This window comes from Cloeon dipterum, chromosome X (genome assembly GCF_949628265.1).
Source record: "Cloeon dipterum chromosome X, ieCloDipt1.1, whole genome shotgun sequence".
NCBI classification, from domain to species: domain Eukaryota; kingdom Metazoa; phylum Arthropoda; class Insecta; order Ephemeroptera; family Baetidae; genus Cloeon; species Cloeon dipterum.
The window spans coordinates 5,311,274-5,338,193 of record NC_088790.1 but is presented as its reverse complement, the minus strand read 5'-3'; the positions used below and the strand labels follow the sequence as shown (position 1 = coordinate 5,338,193).

The following is a 26,920-nucleotide window of genomic DNA, read 5'->3' as shown; positions in this document are numbered from 1 at the left end:
TTTATTTCATGCGGATTCTATTTATAATATTTTATGACGCAGACATGCGAGTCTCCTCTCTTTGATGTTTGAGGCCTTTCAAAGCGCTAGACTCGTCTCCTTCTCACAAATCGAGAGCGAATTCGTATTTACCAATATCTCTTCCACACGCTGACGCTAATCCTACGTTTATTGCGTTAAAAATAATCTCTTATTGCCTCGCAAAAGGAGAAATCGCTTTATCTGGACGGGTAATGTAATAAATGTATGAAATCGCCTCATATTTCGTTCGGGTGTCGTTTAAATTATCATTTTTATTTTAGACACTTAGACGCCTGCCTGAACTAGAATATCGTTTAGGTGCGAACGAGCCAAGAGAATTCTATTTATTCAAAGCCATCTGGAAGCCGAGTATGTAAAAAAGTCACACGAATTCTAATTCCCTTTTAGCATTACTCATACCGGTGTTGATTTCTTGGTGGCAAATTTTTAGACACGCTTTTTTAACATCTGCTCAGCACATCTCGCGGACTATGAGCGGATAACATGGTGCCTGATTGGCTGCAGAGGAGCTTTGGCCAAATGTGGCCATCATTTCGCCTCCTCGCACCGAGGTCTTTAATCGAAACGCCAGACATTTGTCCCTATAGCCACTGGAAAGGTGCGCAAACCAGCAAGTGCGGCGTGTCTAAGCAGCCCGTTAAATTATTTGATCATTTTGAGACACTTAACTAACCACTTTTTACCATCTCTGACATTGGCTGGTCAGTAATAGATCCCCAAACTGCTCAAATGTCTCCCATTGCTTAGACACTCTTGAGAATTCATTAACAATGCGAGCCAACGGGCTAGTTGCAAATGAAAAAGAAGGGGAAAACAGGGAAAGCCTTACCTTCATGTTTGTCATGGTTGCTGAAATATGCTGCCTGCAGGCGACGGTTCTAGCCTGGGTTCCCGGGCCGCAGGTGGCCGAGCAAGGGCCCCAGGGTCCGTACTCCCACTCCGCAGGGCAGGGCCGCACGTTGCACCTCATGCTCCTGGCCGTTGGTTTCTCCAGGTGGTTGCACCTCTTCTCGGGCACGTGGCCGCCGCCCTCCCGCGTGCACACGGCTTTGGCCGCCTGCAGGCCGCCTCCGCACGACTTGGAGCACTCCGAGGCGGCCAGCATGTGCCAGGAAAACTTGGTGCGCGACCTGCGACGAGGGCGAAGGGCGGTCGAGTCGTCCTGCTGCACGGCCTCGCCGGTTGGCAGGCCGAACTGGTAGCGCACGCCAAGCGGACCGCCACCGTAGTTGAGGGCGAGGTCCACGGCCTCTGGCAGCGGGCCGCGGTATGAGAGGGATTCGCCCTTGTTGCTCTCTTCGGACTGGTGGTAGAACAATGTCCGGTCGAAGGGTATTTTCTGCCCAGTGGTCGAATTTAGCAGCACTGACGGATTTTTTCATGGAATTAAAAAGGAAATTCATTTGTTAATTTTATGAAATTTAAATTGTCGATTAGAAAAAGGATGACAGCCAGCGATTCCTCATTCAGGGTCAAATTAGGTTATTATGCAGCCATCGGTCCACAATTTGACACGAAATTTGAGCTGAAAATCGACGGAAACGTCAAAACCATTATGTACTTTTGTGGTTTAGTAACGCAGCAAAGAGTTCTTCAAGAACGTCAGCGACCAACCAGAGCAGAGAGCGGTTCCCTGATTGGACGTAACGCTGGCCTTAAGAGCGAAACAGCAGCGCCACAGCGACAGCCAGCGCATGTACAAAACTGGTCAGCCAGCATCTAGACTCGCCACTGGCAGTCCCTGTGGCACTTCCAGACCAAATACCGTCAGAGTAACATTTTTAACGTTCCTGCCGATTTTATACATGTCGTGTCGACCGATTGATTCGGCTGCACAACCAAATTCAACCCTTTTGAATTTATTAGCACTGTCCAAAATGAAATTTCAGTGCTACTTTAAAATTCCCTGCGAGTGTGCAATTCTTTTTTTCCTGCTTTTTTAATTTATTAATTTGTTTATTTTAAAATACAACCATAACAACAGAGATTACCCTTAACAAATTGATACAGGGAGAAAATAGGGTATTGTAAAAATAAATCATTTTCTCTGATTGGTGTTTTCTTCTTATATTTTAAATTTAAATGTTAAAAATTTGTATTACTTATATGACCAATATTTTTGTGAAATTTTAATTTGAAAGTAAAAACTTTTCCTCACCTAATTCACTTGCTGAAGGTGCCACCTGGACAGCGCTGATGTTGCACGCACCACGCGGCAGGGTGGTGATGGTGCTGATGGCTCCGACCTGCAGGCCGGCGTGGTTGGAGAAGAGACCAGAAATGATTTGGCAAGAGGTGTTGCGACCGCCGCACACGCCGCAAGCGTCCAGGCGCCGGTCGGAGCCGACCACCCCATCGCAGCCCACGTGCTGTGTACATAAATAATTAATTAGACTATATGTTCTAGAATTTGGCAAAAAAAAATATTTAAATAAATAATAACGATTTTTTTTAAAAACCTTATGATAGCTATCCTAGGAATTTAAAGGTGTTTATATACAAGCCTTTTCTGCACGTGATTGCCTTAGAACATTTTGCTATTGGACATTTTTGGAAAGATCATATGAACATATATAGCACATCAATTGATTTTTCTTGCTGCAGATTGAAAAATATGAAGTTTTTAATTTTTAAACCCATTTTCAGGAAATTACGGCAGTTTGAAGTTTTAAATTACAAAAGGCGTAGATCTAGCGAACCATAAATAACAGGAACTATTCATTCATATGGCAAATTGTCATCTTTTTCTAGCAATTGCTAAGCGAAAAAACACAATAAATTTCGATTAAAAGCCCTTCTTGTAAGAACGCGAGTAAAATAATAATTCATATACGTATTATTTCATCTGTAAAAATGAGTGAGGAAAAACCAGACGGTCAAAACTGCAAACCCTAAATTAGACCAGAGCAAACGCGAATTCGACGCGGGCACACACGCGCGCGCTGTCATTATCGCGCGGTGGATTAATTAAAGTTAGCGACAATGCACGCATAGTTGAGAGATAAAGAGGAAGCAAAGAGAGATAATCCGCGCGCAAACACCAATATAGCAATTATTTTTTCGGCAAAGAAATTTTTATCTGCCTGTGAGACGGGGATTAACCGCGAGTGCGAGGCTCCGCGCGCACAAGAGAATTATGTATTGAAAAGAAATAGCGCCGCGCGCGCACGCCCGCTTCTTAAAATTCAATCCGAGCCGCGCGTATACAGCGCTGGCGTGCTTTATGTTTTTTACATTCGCAAGATTGCACAATTCATCCACTTGATACAGATTGAATGGAATGTGCGAAATCATCACGAAATGAAACGTATGATCTGCTGCGGCGGCCAGAATTAAATTCGCAGGGCCTGCTGGTGTGGGCGCATTTGTGCAAAATTTTAGGTCATATGCTTATCTAGCTCATTTGATACACACACGCGGCGTTTTATGATTCAGAAGATGCGTTTTTATTTTCAACTCAAGCGGCGCGCAGAGAGTGTCTGCTGCTCGGCGTCGTAAAATATATGTTAACCCCCTGCAGCAGACAGCAGTTGAAACGCCAATTCGGCTAACTGCGCATTGACGAACATGAAGCAAGCGCAGCATAAAAAACCGTGTCCAGATTGATGTTATTTTTCCATTAGGCTCGTTCATGCGTCAAAACAGCCCGCAGTTAGTGCAAGAGCAGAGCTTAATTTGTAACGAACGACGAGCGACATCTCTGCTCAGACGACACCAAAAATGGAGCTGAATTTTATATCCTTCTTTAGCACGAACGCCGTAAGAAGGATTTATGTATTCTACCCTGGCAGTAAATCTCACTCTGAATGATACAATGTTTTGAATTTTTCATAGGAACAAATAAAATAATTGTTCCAATCTCGAGACGGCAACAAAGTGCTACAATTGTGGTATCAGGCAGCTTTTAAGGTATTTAATTTTAAACGATAGCAAAGTTTCGCCATAAATCATCAATTGGAATTGTATTCTCAAGATGCGATAAAGCAAAATGCTTTTATTGCAGTAGCATTTTGCAACTGGAATAATTAATCACCGCAACAACAAAAAACACCCGGACCTCCATCTCAGGTTAACTTCTTTTCAAAGGCTTTTAAGCGTAAGCTCGAGTGAAAGAATAAAAGCACGTTCCTCTGGAAGCCGTGCACAATATGGTCAACCGGTGTTTTTCTTTGAGAAAAAAAATAAAGCCATTTATTTGGCTCTTAAGCCTCTTTCCAGAAAGAGATTTCTTTCTTTTCAAAGCGGCCCGGGAACAATAATAAAAGGCCGCCGATATATTCGCGGATTAACGGCCGGCTGGTATTGAATTTCCTGCTTTAATTGACGCTGGGGAAAAGCGAGGCGAAGGTAGAGGCTAAGCAAACATAAACAACTGGTGCTAATCAGTCGACGGATTTTAGCACCGAGACGCGGCAGCTCCCCCCGCGCGCGTTTTCTGCTGTCTGAGAGCCGCAGTCGACATGGGTCAGGGGTCGAAACCGCGTACCATTTGGCACCTGCCGCGGCAGCCGGTGCTCCTCGACGGGCCCCAGAAGCCCCAATTCGATTTCCGTCTGCTGCATTCATCAGGCAGGCATAGTCATTCCGAGGAGGAAGTCGAAACGACCTGGGTGCACAATTGGCACGGTGACCGAGGAGCGGATTAATTATGGCTTTTCGGGCCACCCTGACACTTTCAATGAATGACTCGCTGCCTTGAATGGGACTGCGTTTGTTTTGCGTGATTCATTGAAAAAAAAAATAACAAAATAGGCGTCAGTTGGCCAGATTTAGAATTTCTCTCAGATTTTCCTCAAGGAAGTCTCGCGCGAAAGTGACGAGGTTTAGAGGAATTTCAATTAAATCACCAGACTCCTTTGATGCAAGATCCAACAGTGCTTACTTTGTCTTTACGGGAATTAGCATACTACACTCTGGCTGTGCAAATAACATGTAATGATTAAATAAAGAAAGTGCGTTTTTCGCGAATATATTTGCGAGGCATTTTTTAGCATAAATTTAAAGGCTGCGGGCTAAACACGTTTCTTTTAGCGAAAAAACATGTTTGTGCAATGAAAAGAAAGTGCATCGTCACTTAATGAGCGACTTTTAGGGATGTGCAAAACATATTGTCGATTATTTTTTCTGCCGCCATCAAATGAGCACAAATAATGAGTTACTGACGCTTGAATTTTTTTTACATTTTGAGCAAAATCAGGAAATTTATATTTTGATCAGGATTTTAGCTGAAAATCTCTCTCGCAAAATTTTACAATTTTTCTGCTCTATGCGACACGTGCCACACCTTAATTTTTAATTTTTCGAGGAACTCCGAGCCCGTTTCAAAATTTTCGCAAACTTTTCTCTCTTCAGCGATCGCTTTTCTCAGAAAAAGAAACTCCAGTGGCCGTTTTTTCGATTTAAAAGAAATGCAAATTTTTCAAAAATTAGCCAATGAATTTTAAAACAATTCACTCGTGATAAATAGATTTCATTTACTGTTTTTTTTTCAAGAAAATAAACATGTGGATAATTTGCTGTTGGCATTATATAAGTAAATAAATTATATAACATCTTGAGAAACCAATTTTTTCCTGGAATTCAATTTTTAAATTTTTAAAAAGACGCACCATTCAAAATAAATCGATTTTTTGCACATCTAGAAGTTTTAGAATATACAAGTTGATTTAAAATACTTTAAAATTAAAATATTCCTTTTCCGATAAGTAGAACTTTATGCACAGAAAATTTCACAACAGTTGTTAACTTCGTGGGAAGGAAATAAGCGCGAAAATTTGAATTTGACGGTATATCCCTGAATCGGAAATAAGAAAAGGGAAAAGTTAGCAAAATCAGCTCGGGAAAAAACTAAATTGCGCCAGTTAAATGGCAGGCAATTTGGCCAAAATTCACTCACCGCTAGGAGCAAGGAGGCGAGGAGGAGGGCCGGTGCGTTGTCGTGCATGCTGCGCGAGTGACTGAGGCCCCCGAGGGTTCATTCAGGTGATGCGCCGGCGCCCGTCGCTAGATGGCCACTCTTGGGCGTTGGCCGCCCACGCGATTCGGCCGCCCCGCCGGGCAAACGCGCGAATTATTCGCTCGGCGCTTTTATGGCCGAGATAAGTCAGCCGGCTAGCCCACGGGCCCGGCCCAATAAACCGACCGACCGATGTTATCTCGCAATCAAAATCGGAGCAATTTGTTCGCAGGTTCAAGAGGCGCGCGCGCATGTACTACAGCAGTGCGCCACTGGCCAAAATGTGTCCGAAAAGGGTGCGTCGTGACTGCTAGAGGTTTTAAATGCACAGGGTGGTCCCGAACTGCTTTCTCGGCTCAGAAATGTGAGGACCTGCAGCGATTCTGTGGCGATGAGAGCGAGAGCGTGATACTAAAATTATTTTGATAGTTTATTGCAAAAAGTATTGAAGATACCTCGTGATCTGTTGCAAAAATCTAAATTTTCATCGGAAAAATTAGAAATTTGCAAGTGAAGAAATTTTCCCTACAACCTGTTTTATAAATAAAATAAATCAATATCTATATCTACAAAAAATAAAACACACGCAGGTAATTTTACGAAAGTTATCTCAGAATTTTTGTGTTGGAAGAAGCAGATTTCCCCTCTTTTATTTAGCTTTTTATTTCAAAAGATGGCATTTTAAGGGGAGGGTAAGTTACAGGGTTGACAAGATTTCCTCACTTTCCTCTTTTCAATTGTTGCTCAGCAATGAATAAAGTCAGACGTTTTCAACGATTGCTGAATTCTCTGTGGTATGAATTTTGTTTTGAAGGTAAAGTATACTGCTGATCTGAGGTCTGGCATTTCATATTTAACTCTTAAAAAGCTCCATCCTGAGTAAATCCACGCAGAGCTGAGCCATTTCATGAATTTGATTTCATAAAATGACCTTGTGTGTGTTGTAATTTTTCTATTTTATTTTATTTGCGAGATAACTGCAAAATAAAAACACACAGGAACGACTTGTCTGGAAAAAGTATCATTTTTCGTTACTCTATGGGAGGCCCGCCCATGATTTATAATGGGCAAGAATTTAAGAAAACTATATTTTTCAGCATTTTATCTCAATCATAACTCGCAAAGGATTTTAACATCTATTTTCCATACCTTGGTTTGCAAATTTATTTTTTCCCTTTCATTCATTACAATTTAATAAGGCCCAGCTAAAATCCACCTAATTATATCTGCCACGCCTTGCTATCGGTTTTGTTTTTCTATCTGCATATTTTAACAGCGTCGCACTTTTTAATTGGACCGATTGATTTCCATTTTCAATTTACAACCCAGACACCTGCCAGCCTGTTTCGAGTTTCGAACCCCCGTCTGTGCAAATGCCGGCCAATTTTTCCTTTAAGCTGCGCCGCTCATTTCAGATCCCTTGGAGCACTGCTGGACCGCTCTTTTTTTAAAAGGATAACGAGCTGGCAAAGTAGACAAAGTAATTGCCAATTTCGCCTATTTGCTCTCGCGCGCCGCACGCATCTAACGATCATGATCTGCCGACTCGCTCTCGGCCTCATGTGCAAATGAGGTGTTATAATTCGCGCCTTGGGACTTAATTCGCTCTAGCAGCTTGTTTGGGTTCGATGCGGGCCTTATCAAAGGAGCTCGCTTCATTATGCAGCGCGCAGATCGAACGAGATTCATAATTCAAGAAGCTACCGGTTCGAATATAATCGGATTGAGAGAGAAATAACAAACAGGTGCGGAGCAAATTTTTTTATTCTGCGAGACAGCCAGAATAATTTGAAACCAACGTTAATGCATTCACCGCATTACTAGGGATGTGTAAAACCGTTCATCAAATTTTTTCTTTGGATGAGAGATACATTAAGCATGAAAATCTTAGAAATAAAACGTCAAATTTTACCATTTACCCGCTTTTTTTAATTACGTACCACGCTCATTTTTTATTTTCCGATAGTCACAACTAATTTAAAAATTCTCCCCAGTTTTAGGTAAAAGCGTCAAATTTCACAACTTTCCCACGCTTTGTAACACGTTCAACGCTCTTTTAATAATTTTCCTAGGATGCCACGCCCCCAATTTCAAAATTCCCACGAGTCACTCCCTCTTTCCAGTAGTCATTGTTCACAGAGATAACCTGGTGAACGTGTTTTACGATACAAAGCATTGCAGGTTTTTAAAAAATATCAGTCATTTTTCCTACGGATAACTCGTTGAAATCGATTATTTATCGTTTTAAGTGGAAAAGAATCGAAGCGACTATTTTACTGAAGGGACTTGGCATCACAAATAAATTATTGAGTTATCTTACGCCTCAAAATCGATTATTAAGACTTTATTTTAATTTCGTGTTAAAATCGTTTATTTTAGCACATCCCTAACGATTACACATGCATCCCGAATCGGACGAACAGAACGATTTAAATTTGCACGGTACTATTTATGGCCGGCAGAACGTTTATTTGGAAACAAGATTAGAAGATTACGCACGCCTCATTTGCTTGGTACTCAAAAGAGATGGATGTGTAAAATCTAAAATTGCCGCTCTCCTTTTTGGCTGCTCTTTCTCCAGCGCCGGGAACAACGACTGGCATTATTATTAAGTGTGGCAAGCCTGTAATTATGTCACTTGTAACATTTCCCCTGGACAACCGATGTTTTACAAAAGATAAATCTATTCGCTGCGCGCACCCTTTCCTACTTTGTTTCGATAATTGACTTGTAGAATGCGAACTTTTGCCAAGTGCTGCTGAAAAAACGGCTCGCCGCACGCACAATATTACAGAGGACGTCGGGAGCCAGACTAATTGCTATATTGGCAGTGAGAGCAAATATTATCCACCGGGACTTTGCAATTTTACCCTAATTTTCCTTCATTAAGAAATTAACAAGCCAATGATGAAACGGCCTGGCAACGACGGTTATTAGCATAATGTGACTTTATTACAGAATATACATGCCAGTATCAACCCATAATCAGGAGGCATTAGACACGTTCAATTGAATCGTGTTAAAAAGAGCCATGGAAGGAATTTTATCGGCTTTGTAAACATTAAACAACTCCCAGAACATTAGAACGGAATAAATATGATGTATTTTAAAGCTGATGGATGCGGAGATGGAGAACGAGTAGGATGCTTAATCTCGACAAGAGGATGTGAGGAAGGAATGCTCATATTTTTACAGATTTTCAGTCTACAGGCGAGTGTATTTCCGTGCAGCTACCTTCAAGATGTTTTTTTAGGCCTTTCTAATCAAGAATTACGTGAAAATATCTTGAGATCGACTAGAATGGGTTTCTGAACAACATTAAATATTTTGTTTATTTTGCCAACAAGGTGTTTGACGCTTATTTATTTAAATGACCTTTATTATAAACCCAAACGCACTCCAGTCCAGTCCGCTGAATGGGCGCCGTAAATTGAAATCGGCCTGTTTATTTTGGGCAGCAGTCTATTCCGCATGGGAAATTCCCACGGATTAGCTGGCTAAAGTGGATTGACATTAATTTGTTGACTACAATTGGCAGTTGATCAAATTGTTAGTTTGAATATTCATCTAAAAATAGAACAAAATTAAATTTCAGAATTTTCGAAATTTCTTTAAATATTAAACAGGTTTTGCCGATGATTTTATTTCGATTTTTACAATTCCTCTCTTGTCGTAATCTATCCAAAGATGTGCTAATGAAGGGGTAAAATTCCCTTCTGGCGAAATAAATCACGAGGATGGATCGTGCTCACCGCTTGATCAGCATGCAAACTTTAAAGCCGAGTTTCTCAGAAATTTATACTGCTATTGATCCACTTGAAGCTGCGATCGGCTGCGGTTTTCGGCATCCCAACAGGATGAGCCAGGGTGAATAGCCATGTTCTCGAACAACTCCACCACTATGCCAGACAAGGCAAGTGCAACTTGGAGAATTACGAGCAAGAGATTACAATTAATTCAAACTTACAATTGAATAGCCGCGTGTTTCTTTTCCCTTAAAACGATAAACAATCGATTCGCCCGAGTTAACCGTCGGAAAAACGAGTATTTTGGAAAATTTAAGCTTTTTATATTGAATAACATGTTTGTATTCCACATATATACTCTGTGAAAAATGACTATTGGAAAAGAGTGTGCAACTTGCGGGAATTTAAAAATGGGGGGCTGATTGCCAGGAAAATGTAAAAACGATGCGTGGAATGTGCTACAAAGCACGGGAAATCGTAAAATATGACATTTTTACTAAGATCTTCAGCTAAAGACCACCTGATTTTTACTATCGATTTTCTGTTTGCGTGAAAATGATAAAAAAAACTCTTGCTTTGCACTCATTTGATGGTCTGATCATAGCGACAAAATAAAAAATGATCGACAGTAGGTTTTGCACTTCCTTTATTACCAGTAAAAGTTAAAAGCTTGCGCAGAAACACATTGAAATCAAAAAAGCATTTTTAATCTCTCGGCTGGCAGTTTAGTAAAACCTCCGACGTGAGTGTGTCAATGGCAATTAGAAACAAAGGTTGAATAGCGTACAATAATATTTGTGCTTCATATTATTCACATTCAATTATACACGGACGCATCAAGCATAAAATATGAAAGAGGAGACGTGCCATGCTGCATCACAGCGCGCACGTATGTATTATAATAGACCGTCAGCCGTTCAATAAATATCCATTCTGCGGCGGCAACATCAATTCAAGCTTCATTTATAAAATAATTCCTAAATAAACAATCGACCGTCCGAAGGCCGCGTAATGAAATCGCATTTTTATTTGCTGGCAACTTTTTGATTTTTATTATTTGATATTTGCTCTGCGCGTCTGTGTGAGAAGATGGATTTCACTTCTCGCGGGCGCAATTAGCATGTTCCTCGCCCGGCGAGCAGGCGAGCACTCGGCGCGGCTCCACGAATAAAAAAGATTGGATTGATTTCTGCGTCCGACCATAAATCTGTTGATGCCCTGGTGGCCAGCCGGCTGCCCGAGTCACTGGCTCGCCTTTCAGCTATCATTCACTAGAGAAAAGTAACAGTCGGCAAACTTCATCGAGTTAATATCAAAGGGTGTCGATCGAAACATCGGCAGAGCACGGACTGCCTGATATGTAAAACTTGAAGTGGATATATGTATGCATATGAGAGGTGGGAAAAATCTAAAAATTTTCTAGGTGCCTTTTAAATTTATAAGAAAATCATTTTTAAAGTTTACGAGCACCATCTTCCTATAGAAATTATTTATTTATTTTTCGCCAGGAGGGAAATTTACCTCATAAAATAGCCGAAATCATTGATAGTGACCGTTAAATAATTTTGATAATATGGAAAAATCTTAAATTTCAATTTTATTTGATTTTGGTTTGATTATTTTACGTCAATGAGGTGAATTTGTAAGGTGTTAAAATATATAAATTGAATTCCAATAATGTAAGGTCCTGTAATGATTTTAAGTAAAAAAAATTCAAACGCAGAGAAGAGCTGCGTGCGCGATCAAAGTAACAACATCTCCGCTCGTCTCTAAGAGAGTGAGAACTGGTCCAGCAGCTTTCAAGATTTGGGCACAGTCCGCGCCTGCTGCCAAGAGAACTTCCAGAAGCGGCGGAGTGAATAAGTGATGCCATCTCGGGTGGCACACGTCACTCAATTGGCCATGGGAAAAACAAATATTTGCGCCGCGAGAGTTGCACGCGGCGTGCAGGAAAAAATTCCCATTCGATCGTGGGGCAATAAAAGGGGTAAACAAAAATAACAATACTCTTTTCCTCGAGACCAAGTAGACAGACAAACACGTGGGAAGCTGTGCATTCGTTGCGCATCCAAATCATCAATAATCATCGGGTATTTTCGTTTTTGAAAAATCGACTGTCCGCGGGGATAAATCAAAGGCCGTATCAGCGGCGGCTTAATGAGGCGTGCGTTCAATCATACGAACACGCCGCCGCCGCCGCCGCGAGTATTCAAATGAAATATCTCGACGTCCGAGCAGTTTAAATCATTTCACCGCGCGTTTCACGCCGACAAACTGACTGATTGACTGTGTGAGAGCAAAGGCTTGCGGCGCACAAACTGCTTTCAATATTTTCCCACAATATGCTGTCTTACAGGAATGATAAGGAAAAAGGAACGATATGACATGTAGAGTATTTTCACGCCTGAATTAATTCCAGAGTTACTACAAAACCGCAACATGTCTCTCATCAGAAAAATAGATTTAGATGCTTTGAACTTTTGATTCGTGTTAACGTTTTTATGCCTCACAGAGTTTACTAAAAAATTATTCAAAAATAGAAAAAAAATAAATTCGTAAGCAAATCTTGAAAATGAGCAAAATCAGCTATCGATTTTTTTTCTGTGAATAAACGATTAAACTATAAAATGAGTTTTTAAATTCTGCTGAGTTTGGAAATTTTCGGAAATTTGATTATTTAGCATTAGTTCTCTGCAAACTGATTAATTCAATGATTTAATCACAGCTCGATTGACAATCTAAAAACGTCAAATTTAACGATTTAACTGCCTTTTGCAACGCAACGCATTTTTTTAGTTTTACGGAAAATCACGCACTCTTTTTAACATTCCCGCGAAACACGCCTTTTCAAGTTGTCGCTGTTAACAGAGAATCAAGTGGACGTGTTGGATATCAAAATTGCAAAATTTTACTAAAAATTAGTTATTTTCTTAACGGTTAACTGAAGGAAATCGTTTGAAGAGGCAAAAAATAAAATATTTTACATTTAGAAACCAATTTCACCCAGTGATTTTCCTCAAAAATATTATTTAAGACTTTTTAGTGCTCACAATAAGACACCGATTAAAAGAAACGACTCGACTATTTTAAACAAACTTCGAATATTTTTGCACACCTCTAGAAAACCTAGAACAAACAAGTAATAAAATAAAATGGATTTGAAAGATACAAAATTAGACAAACGGGATGAGCAAACATCCAATCAGATAACAGTCATCAATCACCATTCAAAATTGGATTGGTCTTTTGCCAGAAGTACTGCTTCTTCCTGTTTAATGGAGAGCATTTGTACGGTGTCTGCACAAGTGCAAGGATGTCGCTATAGGCTTAATTGAAATGAAGGCGAGAAAAAACGGTCCGATGTGGCGTAGAATCAGTATAATTAAGACAAAATGAGTTGTCTTGCCGCTCGAGTGGGGCTGCTGATGGGAAACACAAATTAAGTCGCCGCCGAAGAAGAAATAAAACACACAGACACACACGCGCGCGCGCAGGCCCTTTTCGTGCATATATATGAAACGCGCTGCTCGTGCCATTCAAATTCACTGGCTTGTTTGCTCATTGTGCTCGGCCGGGCGTGCAGTACACAACGAATTACAATTAAGGTTTAGGGCTACAATTGAGATTTATTTGATCAACAATAATTCAATTATATCTCCCGAGGAGGATCTCGACTTGCGGCCAAAACAATTTATGACGCGCCGAAGAAAGGATGCACAGCAGAACACATTTATTAAAACCGGCTGAATAAATTTTATCGTGTAATGTAAATTCTTATCTTGGCCCTCGGCCGGCGTTGAAAGGCGAGCTAGCTGCGTTTCGTGTGCGTTTATTTATTTTTAAACTGCTCAATTTATGACCGCCGCGTTTTCTCTCTTCTTCAGGGAATGTCCGCCTGTGCAACATTGCATGTAATTGCCCGCGCGCGAGGCGCCACGTGATTCAGTCAAGAAATAATGCCGCCGTGTAATTTTCTCCTGCGCTTAAGTTTCATTATAATTAAGGTGTGGTAATTTTTGCATTTCTGTAAAATGATATAATAGACATTGGTAAATCTGCCTTGCAGCCTAATAATTAGATGCATAAATTTCATGCTGCGTTTTTAGTTGTCAAACCAGTAATTTAATTATCTGCATCGAAAGGAGAGGAATTTTCGCAAAATACTAAAAGAGAGGAACGCTTCTGCCAGATGCCAGGGATGTGTAAAATCAATCGATTTGGTTAAATAATTATTTTGAGATTAAAAGTTGGTAAATAATCAGTTTGCTAATGTTCAAAATGGTATTTATTTTGCCAATTGCCATTGGTAAAATAACCACGAGTTTCGTTTTTACTTAAAGGAGTAATTTTGGATTTAACCGTTGAAAAATGAAATTTAAAATTCAGCAGTTTTTTATTCTGAAAAAACACGTTCACAGGATTATCTGCGAACAGCGATCACTGGAAGAGAGCGTGGTTATTTTTAAATGGGGGGCGTGGTTCCCCGGAAATTAAAAATAAGGCGTGGCACGTGTCGGTAAGCGCGGGAAAATCGTAAAATTACTGCGAATCTAAGCTAAAAATCTGATTAAATTACCGATTTCTAGTTTTGCAAAAAATCAACATTCAAATTTCGTCAAAACTCGAGATTTGTGCTCATATAATGACCAGAACGTCATAGCAGCCATATAGAAGAAGAAAATAATCTATAGTCGTTTTTGCACATCCCTAGACATAAATGATTACGTCAGTGCTAAATTTGCATGTGGAAACTATTTGAAAAATGTGCGAATTCGTCCCAAATACCAAACATCCGATCACGCCGCTTCTGGTCGCACTTAATTCATAATTTATTGTCTCAGCACTCAGGCGGAATGAGTAGCATCAGGCGAAAATGCTAATGGAATTGGATCTGAGAAGTTCGACTGACAGATTCAAAAACAAACCGATGAGACGCGTCGCAGATAAAAATACACAAAAAGTGGAGAAAATGTGTGGTGCGTGTGAAATGCGGCGGGCGACTTTGACGCTTTTGGCGCTGAAAAAACAGGCTCTAAACATTTCACGACTAATTGACTAGAATTCTCATCTCTCTCTCTCTCGCTTTAAGAGTTCTCGGCTGCGTCACGGCGCAACAGCATCCGATCTGACAGCCTGAATTTTATATTGAGTGAGGCCACAACGGCGAACCTCCCAAGAAGAGGCGCGGGACGTGATGCAACCACATTAAATTAACTCCAAACTGCACTATCGCAAAGTGCATCGTTTTTTTCTGGGTTAGTCAGCTAAAGTGCGCTATCAGTAAAAGGAGATTCACGTCCTTTTCATTCGAAATTTTTTACTGGCTCTGATTGTGAGATATGAAATGTAATTTTTATGGCAGGGAAATTTAGACGATTGAATATTTTTTGCTCTTAAAATCAAATATAGCATGAATCATGCAATTCCAAGCCATTTGAGCCACATTTAAAATTGTTTCAAACCATCTGAAACTCTAAAATGGCTCATAAAACAGTTATTAAAAAATATAAACTGAAAAATTTGTGCTTTTTCGGGGTTTAAAAAATGTTTACATGGCCAAATCATAGCTCCTAGTGATCAGATTTTCTAAACCCACACCGCAAATTTTTTTATGTGCACCTCATAGCCCACCGGAATTTTATGCTCACCCTTAAACTACTTAAGTGCATCATGGGACGTGCAAACAACTCAAGCGGTATGCAGTTTTTGCAAATGCAACTCTTGGAACCCGAGATTTAGTTTTTACTATGCTGGTGGGCGAAAAAAACACGTTTTCCCTAACTCTTAGCTACTGCCATCTCAGATTTACAAAAACTGTACACCGTTCGACTAATCATGATCTCCTAGCTTGTATTGATATTATTTTCAGTAACAAAAATTCGATTCTATTGGAAATATTTAGACAGTTAGTTTATTTATACAAGATTGATCATGCAATAAAAATGTTAATCAAATTATGTTAATTTTATTATAAATTAAAGTAAGTTCTTAAATTTTATTCTCATTAAAAATCTTGTTCTGCGTTAAAGAATGTGCAAAATATTAAAAAAGATGGTCTAGCAGATTATCTAGCTGTCTCACAAGGTTAAAAAAATCCTGATTATTTTTAGCTCTAAAAATAAACTAAAAATACAAACAATGGACGCCTTTTTTGGTAAACAAACAAAAACCGTGAAATTCACATCCAAAGTAATTTTGTTGTTTAAATAAAAAACAGTCATGATGGAAGAAAAAAATTAAATACAGCATAAATTTCGTTAGGTGTGAAGAGAAATGTCTTAACCATCGTTGACCAATACATAACAAAAATAAATCAAGTATGTATTGTTTTTCATGCGAATTTATGCATTATAAAAGCAGCCTTATATATTTTTCTGTTATTTATTGCAAGCCAAGAACAACCATTATTATTGCTATATTTTGCAGGTTCTATCCAGCGAGGGTGTTTTTTGTATGCGAATCTACTCTGCCGCCTTTTCAATTTTTTATGGAGCGACCACATAAACCCCTCTGCTTTGTCCAATGAATAAATATAATAACACTAAAAAAGTTTGTTTTGCACCAAAATTTATATGGAGCTTATCATCCGATGTGCCAACTTTTGGAATACATAGAGCGAAAAATTTGCATACGGGCTATAAAAAGCGATAAAAAGTGTATCTTCTGTGGCGATAAAATGCGGCAAAAGAAAAGAAGCGAAAAAAAGCAGCTTGTCATACGAGAGAGAATATCAATAACACGTAAAGGGAGGCGAGGCTCCGAATAAAATCCCCCGCAGGGAAGATGATTAATTGGACGCACTATTAAAATGGAAATGACATGGTCGCTGACAAGGAAAAGCGTTTCCCACACCGTGTCGAGATAAAGGGCCGCGGTGTAAACAAGCAATATCAAACTACCACTTTTGCCCCCGAAAACTGACGCACACGGGCGTGTAATCTTTTTCGAGAGGGCCAGATTTATTTACTTGTTTGCTCCGTTCCCCGTGGCGTGTTTGACGAATTAATTGGCTCCACTCACCTTGCACTCGTTCGATACACACACCCACTGCTTGGCTGCGGCCGCCGGCCGCCCCAGCGGCCCCTGCGAAGGTCGGCAGGCGGTGCCATCCACCACACTTTGGTTTAGGGTTGCGTAGAAGCGTTGCCCATCGGCCCGGCAGTTCAGCTGACACTGGTTTGGAGCTGCGAAATTAACAATCATGGCCATTAAAGTAAGTTCTGTATTGAAAAATGTTATATATGATATTATGCTTAGCATAAAATATATTTTTTTAAATGGGGGAATGAGCTAACATTTTTCCAGCTTGCCGTTTCAAGTTCTGAGAAAATCGAATGAAAACGTTGCATGCTAAAATCAAGCGGCAAACACTGCCTCCTTATTGACAATCATGAATTATTTCTTTAAAAAGAAAATTTAGCTTATAATTCGCACACCGTTTGAGAGGCTTCGACAGCAAGCGAAAAATAATTGAAAAAGCCGTTTTGGCCAAGTTGAGAACTTTCAGAATACATGCAATTTGACCCTTTGAAAACCATCCGGGTGCTCAGTAACGTATCATGGTGTTTACTCAGCACCCAAATGGCTTTCAAAGGGTCAAATTGCACATATTCTGAAAGCTCTCGACTTAGCCTTTCCATCGGTGTGCAGAATCAAACCAATACAGATCCATCTGGCGTCGTTTATAAGCAATGCGAATTTATCAATAACGATCGCTCAAAGGCTCCCTTGACGCCAGGGTTCGATTTCTCACTTGTTCTAATGGTCTTGTCTGACCTCATCAGCGACCCTCGGCATGTTTACAGGGTAAAAATCAACCAATCAGGCAATTTTGATTTTATCTCACTAAATAACTGAACTCAAAAATATCCGTTTTTCAACAAAATGTTGAAAAATTGGAGATGATATCAAACCTCTGTTGAGAAAAGATCCAGATTTGATTTTTTCTTATTACAAATGGACAAATTTTCAGAGATAATTGATGCCCTGTAAAGTTCCGTTTTAAAAATGTCTGCGATAATGAGTCACGATTACAATAGCAATCTCTACCGACAGTTTTGTTCTTTTGTTTTTTCTCAGAAAAATATTAAGATTCTTATAACATCTGAAAGAAGTCACTGACACGTATAGCAGAGTAGCAAAATTGTTTTTTTAAGCGGATGTGAGCTGATTTAAAGCTTTTAAACACTTTTGCTCATCGAATAAAATTAAACTATAAAATCTGAATTCATTAATGCACCAAAGTAAACGAGGTTAATGTTCTGGTATAGTTACTTCAAAATAAAATTAATATTTTACTTCTATCTTATACTGATAGCAAGGCTTCTATCCACAATAAAATTTATGAGGTGTAATAAAAATAATTAAGCAATTAACGGGACGTCCGCAATGCCTACGAATAACTTTGAAAGCTCGAAGGATTTAACGTGTAGCAATAAAATATATTTTATACAACTTCCTCCGCTCTGATCCTGGTGAGTAACGACAAATGTAAAACAAATAAATAACCTCCGCGCATCGCAGAGTGTCAAAATCAGCCTACAGACATTGCTGCTTCTGTTCCAGTAGTTTCGCCAGGCTGACTAGGCGTCTAACTAAGCTGGACTATTGACACGGCTTCAAAGAGATAGAAATCAAGGCCATTAAAACTGACTTCAGACCAAATTTGTCGGCAGCTCCTACTGCTATAAACCTCCATGCAAGCGTTGTTCCTATTTAATATTATTAGCTATGGCGATCTGATTAATTGTATCGATGGATCTTTACAGGAATTTTGCATTTTAAGCTCTGAAAATTGGCTCGTTGAATTTATTGCTTGAGTAAATTAGAAAAAATTCAGCTATGCAATGTGCCATTATCAAATCAGGAACGAGTAACAGTTGAATTTCAGACTTTTCCAAATTCCTAGAATATATTATTGATTTGTCAGTAATTTTTTTGCTTGATTTCGATTACTCTAGTCACGATCTATCCAAAATGTGCGAATTTCTAGCTAAATTTCCCTAAATTGTGATTGTACAAAAGGGAGAAAATGCTCTCCACTTAATTTGCATGAAAACTTTGCAGTCAATTATCTCAGAAACCTGGAAAAGTTTGAAAAATTCCTAATGGCAGTGATAAACACAATATTTCACATTTTGTTTTCAGTATACAGATCCTTTATAGTGTAATTTCAGCCGAGTCAACTCTGTTTTCTCACTATAGCAGAGCATTGTTATGAAAAAGGTTGCTGCCATTAGCACATGAATCAAGTTTCTATAGAGGCTTTGTTGAGAGTGGCCAAGTTTCAATTCGTATTTATTTCTGCCAAACTATTATTCAAATGTGCGATGGCAGTCTGTCAGACTTGAACCGCGCGAGTAAATAAATAAAACACGTATAGCAGTCAACATCGTCTCGAAAAAGCAGTGTTCACGAATCAAGGTCACTCTCCTAATAATACAATCTGTCTCCCATTCAAATTTTGAAGCCAAATCGTGAGATGAATTTACAAGACGCTGCGGTCTCCTATGTTTATTGTTTTCTTACCGTCCAGAAACGGCTTCCAGTGGAAGTTGCGGCCGCTGAAAGGCTTCAGGTCAAAGGCGGCGCACTGGGCCTCCCTCAGGTCGCCGTTGGAGCAGAGCTGTGCGGCGGCATACAGAGAAAGAGAAATTAATTAATTGCAACGCCCCGGAACACGAGGGTGACGTCAGTGGGCGTCAATTAAGTTGAACGACGAGCACAAACCTGGGTGTTGCACACGTGGTAGCGCCGGTACAGACCCAGACAGCCGTGGTGCTTACTCCGTCGACGGCCCCTGTCAGAAATAACCAACACAGTGGGTAATCAAAAGGACGATTTGCGATAATTACGTTGTATTGTTTCGCGAATGAAACGCAAATAAAACGCACTACTCCACTAGCATGCAGCTTTTGCAGGCTGCTTTGTACTCACAGACAACAATTTAAAATTTAAAGCTAGAAATTTCATCTCGATATTAATTATAAATATGTATAATACGATGATCATACATTTTATTCGAAAAATGTTAACAATTCTTAAAGATGTGCAGAAATGATTAATAGGTTTGTATGTTTAGGCCTTCGAATTGAGCACGAATAATGAGTCAATAAGCATTTTTACGCTTACTAAAATCGAACTTTTCTGCAAAAGCAATAAATTGATGATTTAATTAGGATTTCAGCAGAAAATCTATATTTTCCCGCACTTTTTAGACACTTGGTCAGGCATTTTTTTAAATTTTCCAGAGAACCACAACCTATTTCCAAATTCACACGAGTTTCACCCTCTTCCAGTGAACTTCCAGTACATATAAAATAGGTTTTACTTGCTATTTTAATTAAAGATTGAAAAATTTACAAAAAAATAGCCATCTTTCCTACTATTGCGTGTGGGAATCAATTATTCATCGTTTTAGGGGGAAAATAAAACACGCGACTATTTCACTCTAAGCTTGTGAAAATAAATATAATTTTGAACGAAATCTTGACAATTCACCGATTGTTCGCCTGTTATTTAGGCAAAAATTCATTTTTTTCGCGCATCCCAAAAAATTATCTACAAAAAAAATAAAATAAAAAACACGGCTCATGGAAAAAATAACACATAAAAAATTGTTTGTTGGCTCCAAAGCAAACTCCCCAAAGCAAGTGACACAGAAGTAATGATTTTGTGCGGTGTGCGCATGCAATTAATTTTCCGCTCCCCTTTTATTTTCCCAGCGTCAGCAGTTGTTTGTGCTGCTAAATGATTTCGACGCGAGGGTGGCACGCAATTTCGCCATAATTTCTCATCCAATTTGCGGGGAGCGCATCATTTAGAAAGAAAAATTGCTACTTCCCCCATGGAAAACGGTCCGCAAAATCTCGCATGCAAATCGCGTGTTTGTTGGTGCGCGCAAACAAATAAATTTATCGCGCACCTCCGCCCGGCGTCAAATGAGGTAGAAACCATGGAAATGAGCTTGTCAAAAGACCGTTTGTCTTTTTACAATGTGCAAAAAAGGATGGCGCATTCCACCTTTCAACGCAAATAGCTTGTAAGCGACAAAATAAATTTTCTGCGAGCTAAAAAGTGAAACGCCTTTGCTGTTCTATCAAAGGATTGGCATGTAAATCAAAAAGCTCTTGCAGATTTCTAGTGTGAAGACACGCCTTTGAAGGGCAGGTGCCAATTTTTAATTAAATCTACGCCACTATGCTTTGTGCAAGGCTCTTTTACAAAAAAGCAATAATTTTTACAATACTTTTTTGCAAATTGAAAGAAAATATCTTAAATTTAACTGGGAAATTTAATAATGAAAAAATTAACAGCTTGAGAAAATACGCAGATAATTTAATTTAAATTAAATTAAGAAATAGCTGCTACTGGGATTAGGAAAAAATGAAATACCTGGCATTTTCAGCAATTCAAATTGATAAATTATGAGTCAGTGACCGTTGAAAACGTCTGACTATACTCATTGCTGAGCAACAATCGAAAAGAGGAAACGGGTGACGAAATCTTGTCAACCTCGCCACTCACCCATCCTGCGATTTAACTCTCCCTCACGAAAATTCCATGAATCTTACTGAAAGTTGCAACTGCTGCCCTATTCAGAAAGGATTTTGTTGGCAAAGTGCCCATTTGAGAAATCCTTAAATTAAAATGCACGAAATGGCTCAGCTCCCCGTGTATATTTAATCATTTGAAATCAATTCTCACAAAGAGGCAACCAGCTCATCTGCCCATTGTAGTCGGAGTGCTTTTCACAGTGAAAACATTTAAATATAATGAAACAGGAAGAGATTCTTTAGGGAAGGGTTAGACAGACGAGAGAGAGAGAGAGAGCGTGCATCAAAACAAAATCAATCCGGCGATTTTATCACCAACAAATGGGATCCAACTCTGCTGGTGGGATAAACTCTCGTCTAAAATTTTATTGATCGCACCAGTCTCATCAAACTGTCATTAGGATATAAAACGAAAAACCCACACACGAGAGCTGATAACGCGATGTGTCAGTTTTGAATGAAAGCCCTGTGTGAACCGTGGTGAGAATATAAATTATTGTGGAAAGTTTTGATCTCTCGCCGCTTGTCAAAACACTTCAAGCGCTCAAAAGAGATGCACTTCAGGTGCAGTTTAAGAGGTTTCAACTTTTTACGACACTTCGACTGTGTGTTTATCTTGCAACAGAATGGACCTAATTAAGATTAGTGGGAAAATTTCATTGAACTTTTAACCCATATCCAGGTTCAACAGTCGCACTGTCAGTTTTTATATAATGATCGGTATTCAAGATGGGCTACTCCCTGAATCGCGAAATCTCCGCGTTCCAATTACATCCCGAACGAATAACATGGGCCCACGGACCTCACGTCCCGTAAAATTAATTCACGCATGCTGGAAAGGTGCAAAGCAGCAAGTCGGAAAGCTTTCGCAATCCTCCCACATCCGAATGGACTCGTCAATGCAATTCAAGAGGGTCAAATTTAGGCGAATATCAGCACGCATTCGACCCCCAAACTTTCTCACATTGCAAGCACGGCTTCTAAGACAACAAAGAAATAAAAAAAAAAACCCGTGTCTCGTCTTTCAGAACACGATGATTTTTTGGTTTACGATTATGGCGAAAAAAAGTCAAATGAAAAAGGCATTTCAATCAATTATTAGCATACAAATCACCACAATCCTGAGGCTTAATAATAAAGATTATCACTCCACGCAATATTCTGCGCGCGTTCAAACCTACTTTAAATTCGTAAGTGCCGATGGCATCAGACTGACGCATTAATAAAAATAAAAAGCGAATTGAAATAGGCAAAAGTGCGTAGGAAAGGAGGAGATCAGCTACATTAGATTAGAGGAGCGTGCTTCAACCGGGAAAGAATTCCACTTGGCACACCTGCTAATTTGCCGAAAAGGAAATGAATATCGAGAGAGGAAGATACTCACGTCGTGGCTTGTTTGAGAGGACCTGGCAAGCACTGTCTAGTCTGCGACCTGACACCGCCCCCGCAGGATGAGGAGCACTCTGACCAGCCGGACCACGGGCCCCAGTGGCCTTTCGTCGTCCGCGAACGCCGGCTGGCCGCCAAGTGAGCTTTGACCATTTCATGAATCTGAAAATTTAACAGAACAATTTCAATTTAGATATTTGATTTTTATGCGCTTCCAATCGTCGCAAGACCATCAAATGAGCCTGTTCTAAATCGTTCAAATTGAGGAAGCACGTAATTTGTCCGAAATGGGTGATTCAGAATTTGTCAAAAGTATTCGGAAATTGCCGGTATGACTGGAGTTTTTCGGGTATGGGAATTTGTCCGAAAAATCAGGTTCTGCGTGCAAAACCACGAGAATACAAACTGGAAATGAATAAAAATCTCGTTTTTGTGCGAAAAGTTATTTAAAAGACCAAGCTGTGGAAACAAATCTGGATCTTGGACAATTAATGGTAAAATAGCCCCCGCATCGGATGCAAAACTTTGTCAATCGTGTTACTTTAGCGAACTATTTAAATAGTAACTGTGTTATCTCATCTTTAATCTCAACCTGTTAAGATTCGTCCTCTTGAATGAGGCAGTTCACTGACAATGAAGACTAAAAAATCAAGCAAAGTTAATTAGTCGGCGAGCTAGACATCTCGCGAACAAGGTCGACGACCCTTGGCGCTGATCTGGAAATAGCCTCCCAGTTCGATTCCTCCAGTGACATTTGCACGAGATCCCGACCTTTCTCGGTGTCTAGCGCTCTGCCGCCGCGGTTAAAAAGAGCAAGACTCGACATTTATAGAGCGAAATGCGAGCTGGATGGACTCGAACCGAAAGAATCAGCAGTGCAAATAACGCGAATTTAACGCCCAAGCGGACAACATTTGTGGGAACGTTCAGCTGACCGATCTGGACGTGGTATTTTTTTTCATGAGTCTCGCAAGCGTGATAAATTAGTACAAGGAAACGAGTGTGCGGCCGCGGCTACAAACGAATCTCTAGATACTATGGCACGATAGGTCTAAATGAGTCCATTTATAACTGAAAATTGTCAGTTGTCGTGCGGGTCATAGACACCATAATGGGCCTCGCGGGTAACTTTTGGAAACGCGCAATTGGAGCGGCAGATATGATGAATGCGAGGGATTAGTACAAACGACGCGTGTAAATGGAGGCAGAGAGATTTTGGTGATGCATCCCGCTGTCCCGAGGGCCAATCTGATTAATTCTGACACGGCACACACGCCTCTTCTGAAAATTTCGCACTCGCCATTAATCTGCACCCCCCGCGATCTGAATCTCATACCGATTACCAAAACTCACCGCGTGGAAAGCATTGTAATTTCAATTAGTTTTGACGTTTCTGACGTTTTGAGAAATCTACCGACTCATTAAACGCCACGCCGCGGCTCTGGTTGCTCGGGAATTAAAGCAGAGAGCAGCTCTCGCTCGTGACAAATTTCCCGAGCGCGCTCTCTCAGCATAAATATGAATGACACTAATAAATTTCGAGCACTCCGCTGATGACAGGAACGGATATTAATATCATTAAGTCGTCGCACAATGCGCAGCACGAAAACAATCAACCTGGAAGAGTAATCACTCGCTTATTATTCCAGCCCATAGACATTAAAATTATTAATAATCATTTCGCTGCGTTTAAAAAGATTGCTCGCATTGTTTCGAACGCGTTTATTTGCATGTCTACAGGCCGTTGACTCTCGCGTCGCGGCGGAAAAATCAGGCCAGAACATGTAATTGATTCAGGACCATATTCGTCTGATTACAGTAGAAATTGTTGTTTACTCAGCGCTCCGGGTTCTGCGGCTCCTTAGCGCAAACTGCTTTTGTAAATCTACTTTTAATGATAGTTTGCTCATGCTAATGCAAAAAAATTATAACTCCATCCAGTTACTGCTTGTTTTTCCCCCATGCCAACAGAACACTTCACACGCAAAATTATCGCGAGTTCGAGAGTTTCTTGACCGCTTACGCAGATCCAGAGACAATTTCCTTACTTGGAGGTGGAAATTTTGTATTTGCTTGTGCGGATAGGAAATAAAAACCCGAGGAAATTTTAGGCAAAGAAATAATTACTGGAAATGCGTAAAAATAATCAATTCATGCTTAAAATCGTCGGTTAGCTTAATTAAATTAAAAATAATCTGTTTTTAACCCTCGATTTTGAAGAGAATTATGGGTTTCAAGATTTTATTTATTTTGTTACACCATCAGTAAAATAGCTGCGCATTTTTTCCACTTGAAACGAACAATAATTGAACTACACGATAATTTTTTTTTAAATTTGAGATTTTTTACTATCAAAAACATAAATTCTCTGTTATCAACAACAATTACTAAAAGAGGTGTAAGCCGCGGGAGTTTTCAAATGGAATTTGATACCTTGAATATTTATAATAAGGCGTGGCTCGTGTCGGAGAGCGCAAAAATTGGTTAAATTTTACGTTTTTCCTAAAAATTTTAGCTAAAATCCAATTATTGCAGAATTAATTGAAGCACAAAATTCGTCAGAATGCTTAAAAACTCTTGATTTGTACTCATTTGATTGTTGGAACATCCTTACTGATAGAAGAGAGTCGAAGATATTTATTAAAAGAAATAATACGGTTCTCGTATGGACTGAAAATGTTGAAATTTATCACGTTGAAAAAATCTAAGTAATTGAACAAGGCATACAAGCCCATAACTTTCGTCAGGACATCTAAATTAGTCGCACTACAAGCCGAAATTACTGAATGAATTGGTTGTAGCAATCCCTCATATGTGTGTGTTTCTGTTTAGGCAGGCGGGCAGTGCGCGTGCATAAATCAAACCCTTCATGCCGCGCGGCACATATTTTACGCAGCAACAAACATTCTTCATTCTTGCATTACATAAAACGCCCTCAGCGAGAAATTTTCCTTCGTGCTGTGCAGTACTTGACATCATACTTCAGAGGCAAACACATACATTTGTTCAACTGCTTGGTCTCGAAAAACAACCAACGAGCGCGCCGTTCGGTGGGTGGGCATCAAATTAAAACGGCTGCTGCTCTTGGGACGGACGGCCAGAGAGAATAAGCGGCCAGCTCTCGTTGCCTTTTTTATCTAGCGCCACAAGAGTGCTCCATTCATGCCAGCAGGCGCTATATATTATTTGATAAACCAGCAATTTAATTGGATCATCTCTGCGTACCAGCATTCTGCACGCTTGCCCGTTTAATTATGCACGGCGAAGAGAATATAATCTCGCTTAAGCAATCCATCAAGCTTTGTTTTCGGTCCCAACCTGCTGGAAGACTCTATTTTTATAGTAGGCGCTAATGTGTTCCCATTATGCTTCAAAATTGTGGTGGACGCCGCCGCGGGCCTCAAGTATCTCGTTTTTGCCAGCCTCTAATAGGGCTGGAAAATTATGATGTTGTGGCTCGAATTTTAACAACGGACTACTACGTGGACTTTGACTGTAAACACTGCAGTTAACAGTTAAAAAGTTTTGTCTCACAAGTGCTGTTTTTCTCCTACCCAGCTGGCCGGACAGACAACTTATTACGCAAATAAATTGCTCCCTCCTTTATAAACGCAACAATGAACAACATTTTGCATTTTTAGCTCTGGATAAGGATGACAGAGACAGGATATCGACTATCGACTTGGATCTTACAAGTAGTTAGTTTGCTACATTTAGAAAATGGGATCATAATCCGCTGTCAAATCCATAATTACTCTGGCTTCAATTTAATTGTTCGTGGAATTTAGTAGAAATTCATCTCTTCAATTCGCGATAATCTCATCGGGACCAAGGAATAGGTTTCGCTTGATTTTGATTTCTCTCGTCGTAATAATCTATTCAATGGGTGTGCGAAATATTATTTAGCTAAACTGCCCTCCTGGCGAGATAAATCATGATTTTCAATGAGAAGACAAGTGTTCTGCTCCGCTTGATTAAAATGCAAACTTTGGCACCAATTTTCTCAGAAATTTAAATGGCATTCCTGAGGAAATTTTTAGGCAAAGATAGGAACGGCTAGTATCAGTCCTTATCGATTAAATGACGCAAAACAAAACGAATATCAGATGTAAAATAGCAGCTTCAATTATTTAGATTTGAAACAAAATTAAATGAACTGTAACTGATTGTGACGAGAGTCACAATAATTATGGTTGACAGCAATGCTGATTAATACTCTAGGTTTAATCTCT

At 39.8% G+C, this 26,920-nt stretch overlaps 1 protein-coding gene across 3 annotated transcripts in view; it reads right to left on the bottom strand.

Moving 5' to 3' along the window:
- The window catches only part of LOC135946780 (thrombospondin type-1 domain-containing protein 4-like), a 37,312-nt gene that overhangs the window by 3,469 nt on the left and 6,923 nt on the right, over positions 1 to 26,920 (bottom strand). For all 3 annotated transcript variants that reach the window (XM_065495145.1, XM_065495143.1, XM_065495144.1), the window contains exons 3-8: positions 22,684 to 22,850; positions 19,474 to 19,543; positions 19,273 to 19,369; positions 16,765 to 16,928; positions 2,201 to 2,411; positions 872 to 1,407 (exon numbers count right to left, since the gene is read on the bottom strand). In XM_065495145.1, the coding sequence (XP_065351217.1) occupies positions 872 to 1,407; positions 2,201 to 2,411; positions 16,765 to 16,928; positions 19,273 to 19,369; positions 19,474 to 19,543; positions 22,684 to 22,841 (1,236 nt within the window). In that variant the 5' untranslated portion in view covers positions 22,842 to 22,850. The remainder of the gene's footprint in view (positions 1 to 871; positions 1,408 to 2,200; positions 2,412 to 16,764; positions 16,929 to 19,272; positions 19,370 to 19,473; positions 19,544 to 22,683; positions 22,851 to 26,920) is intronic.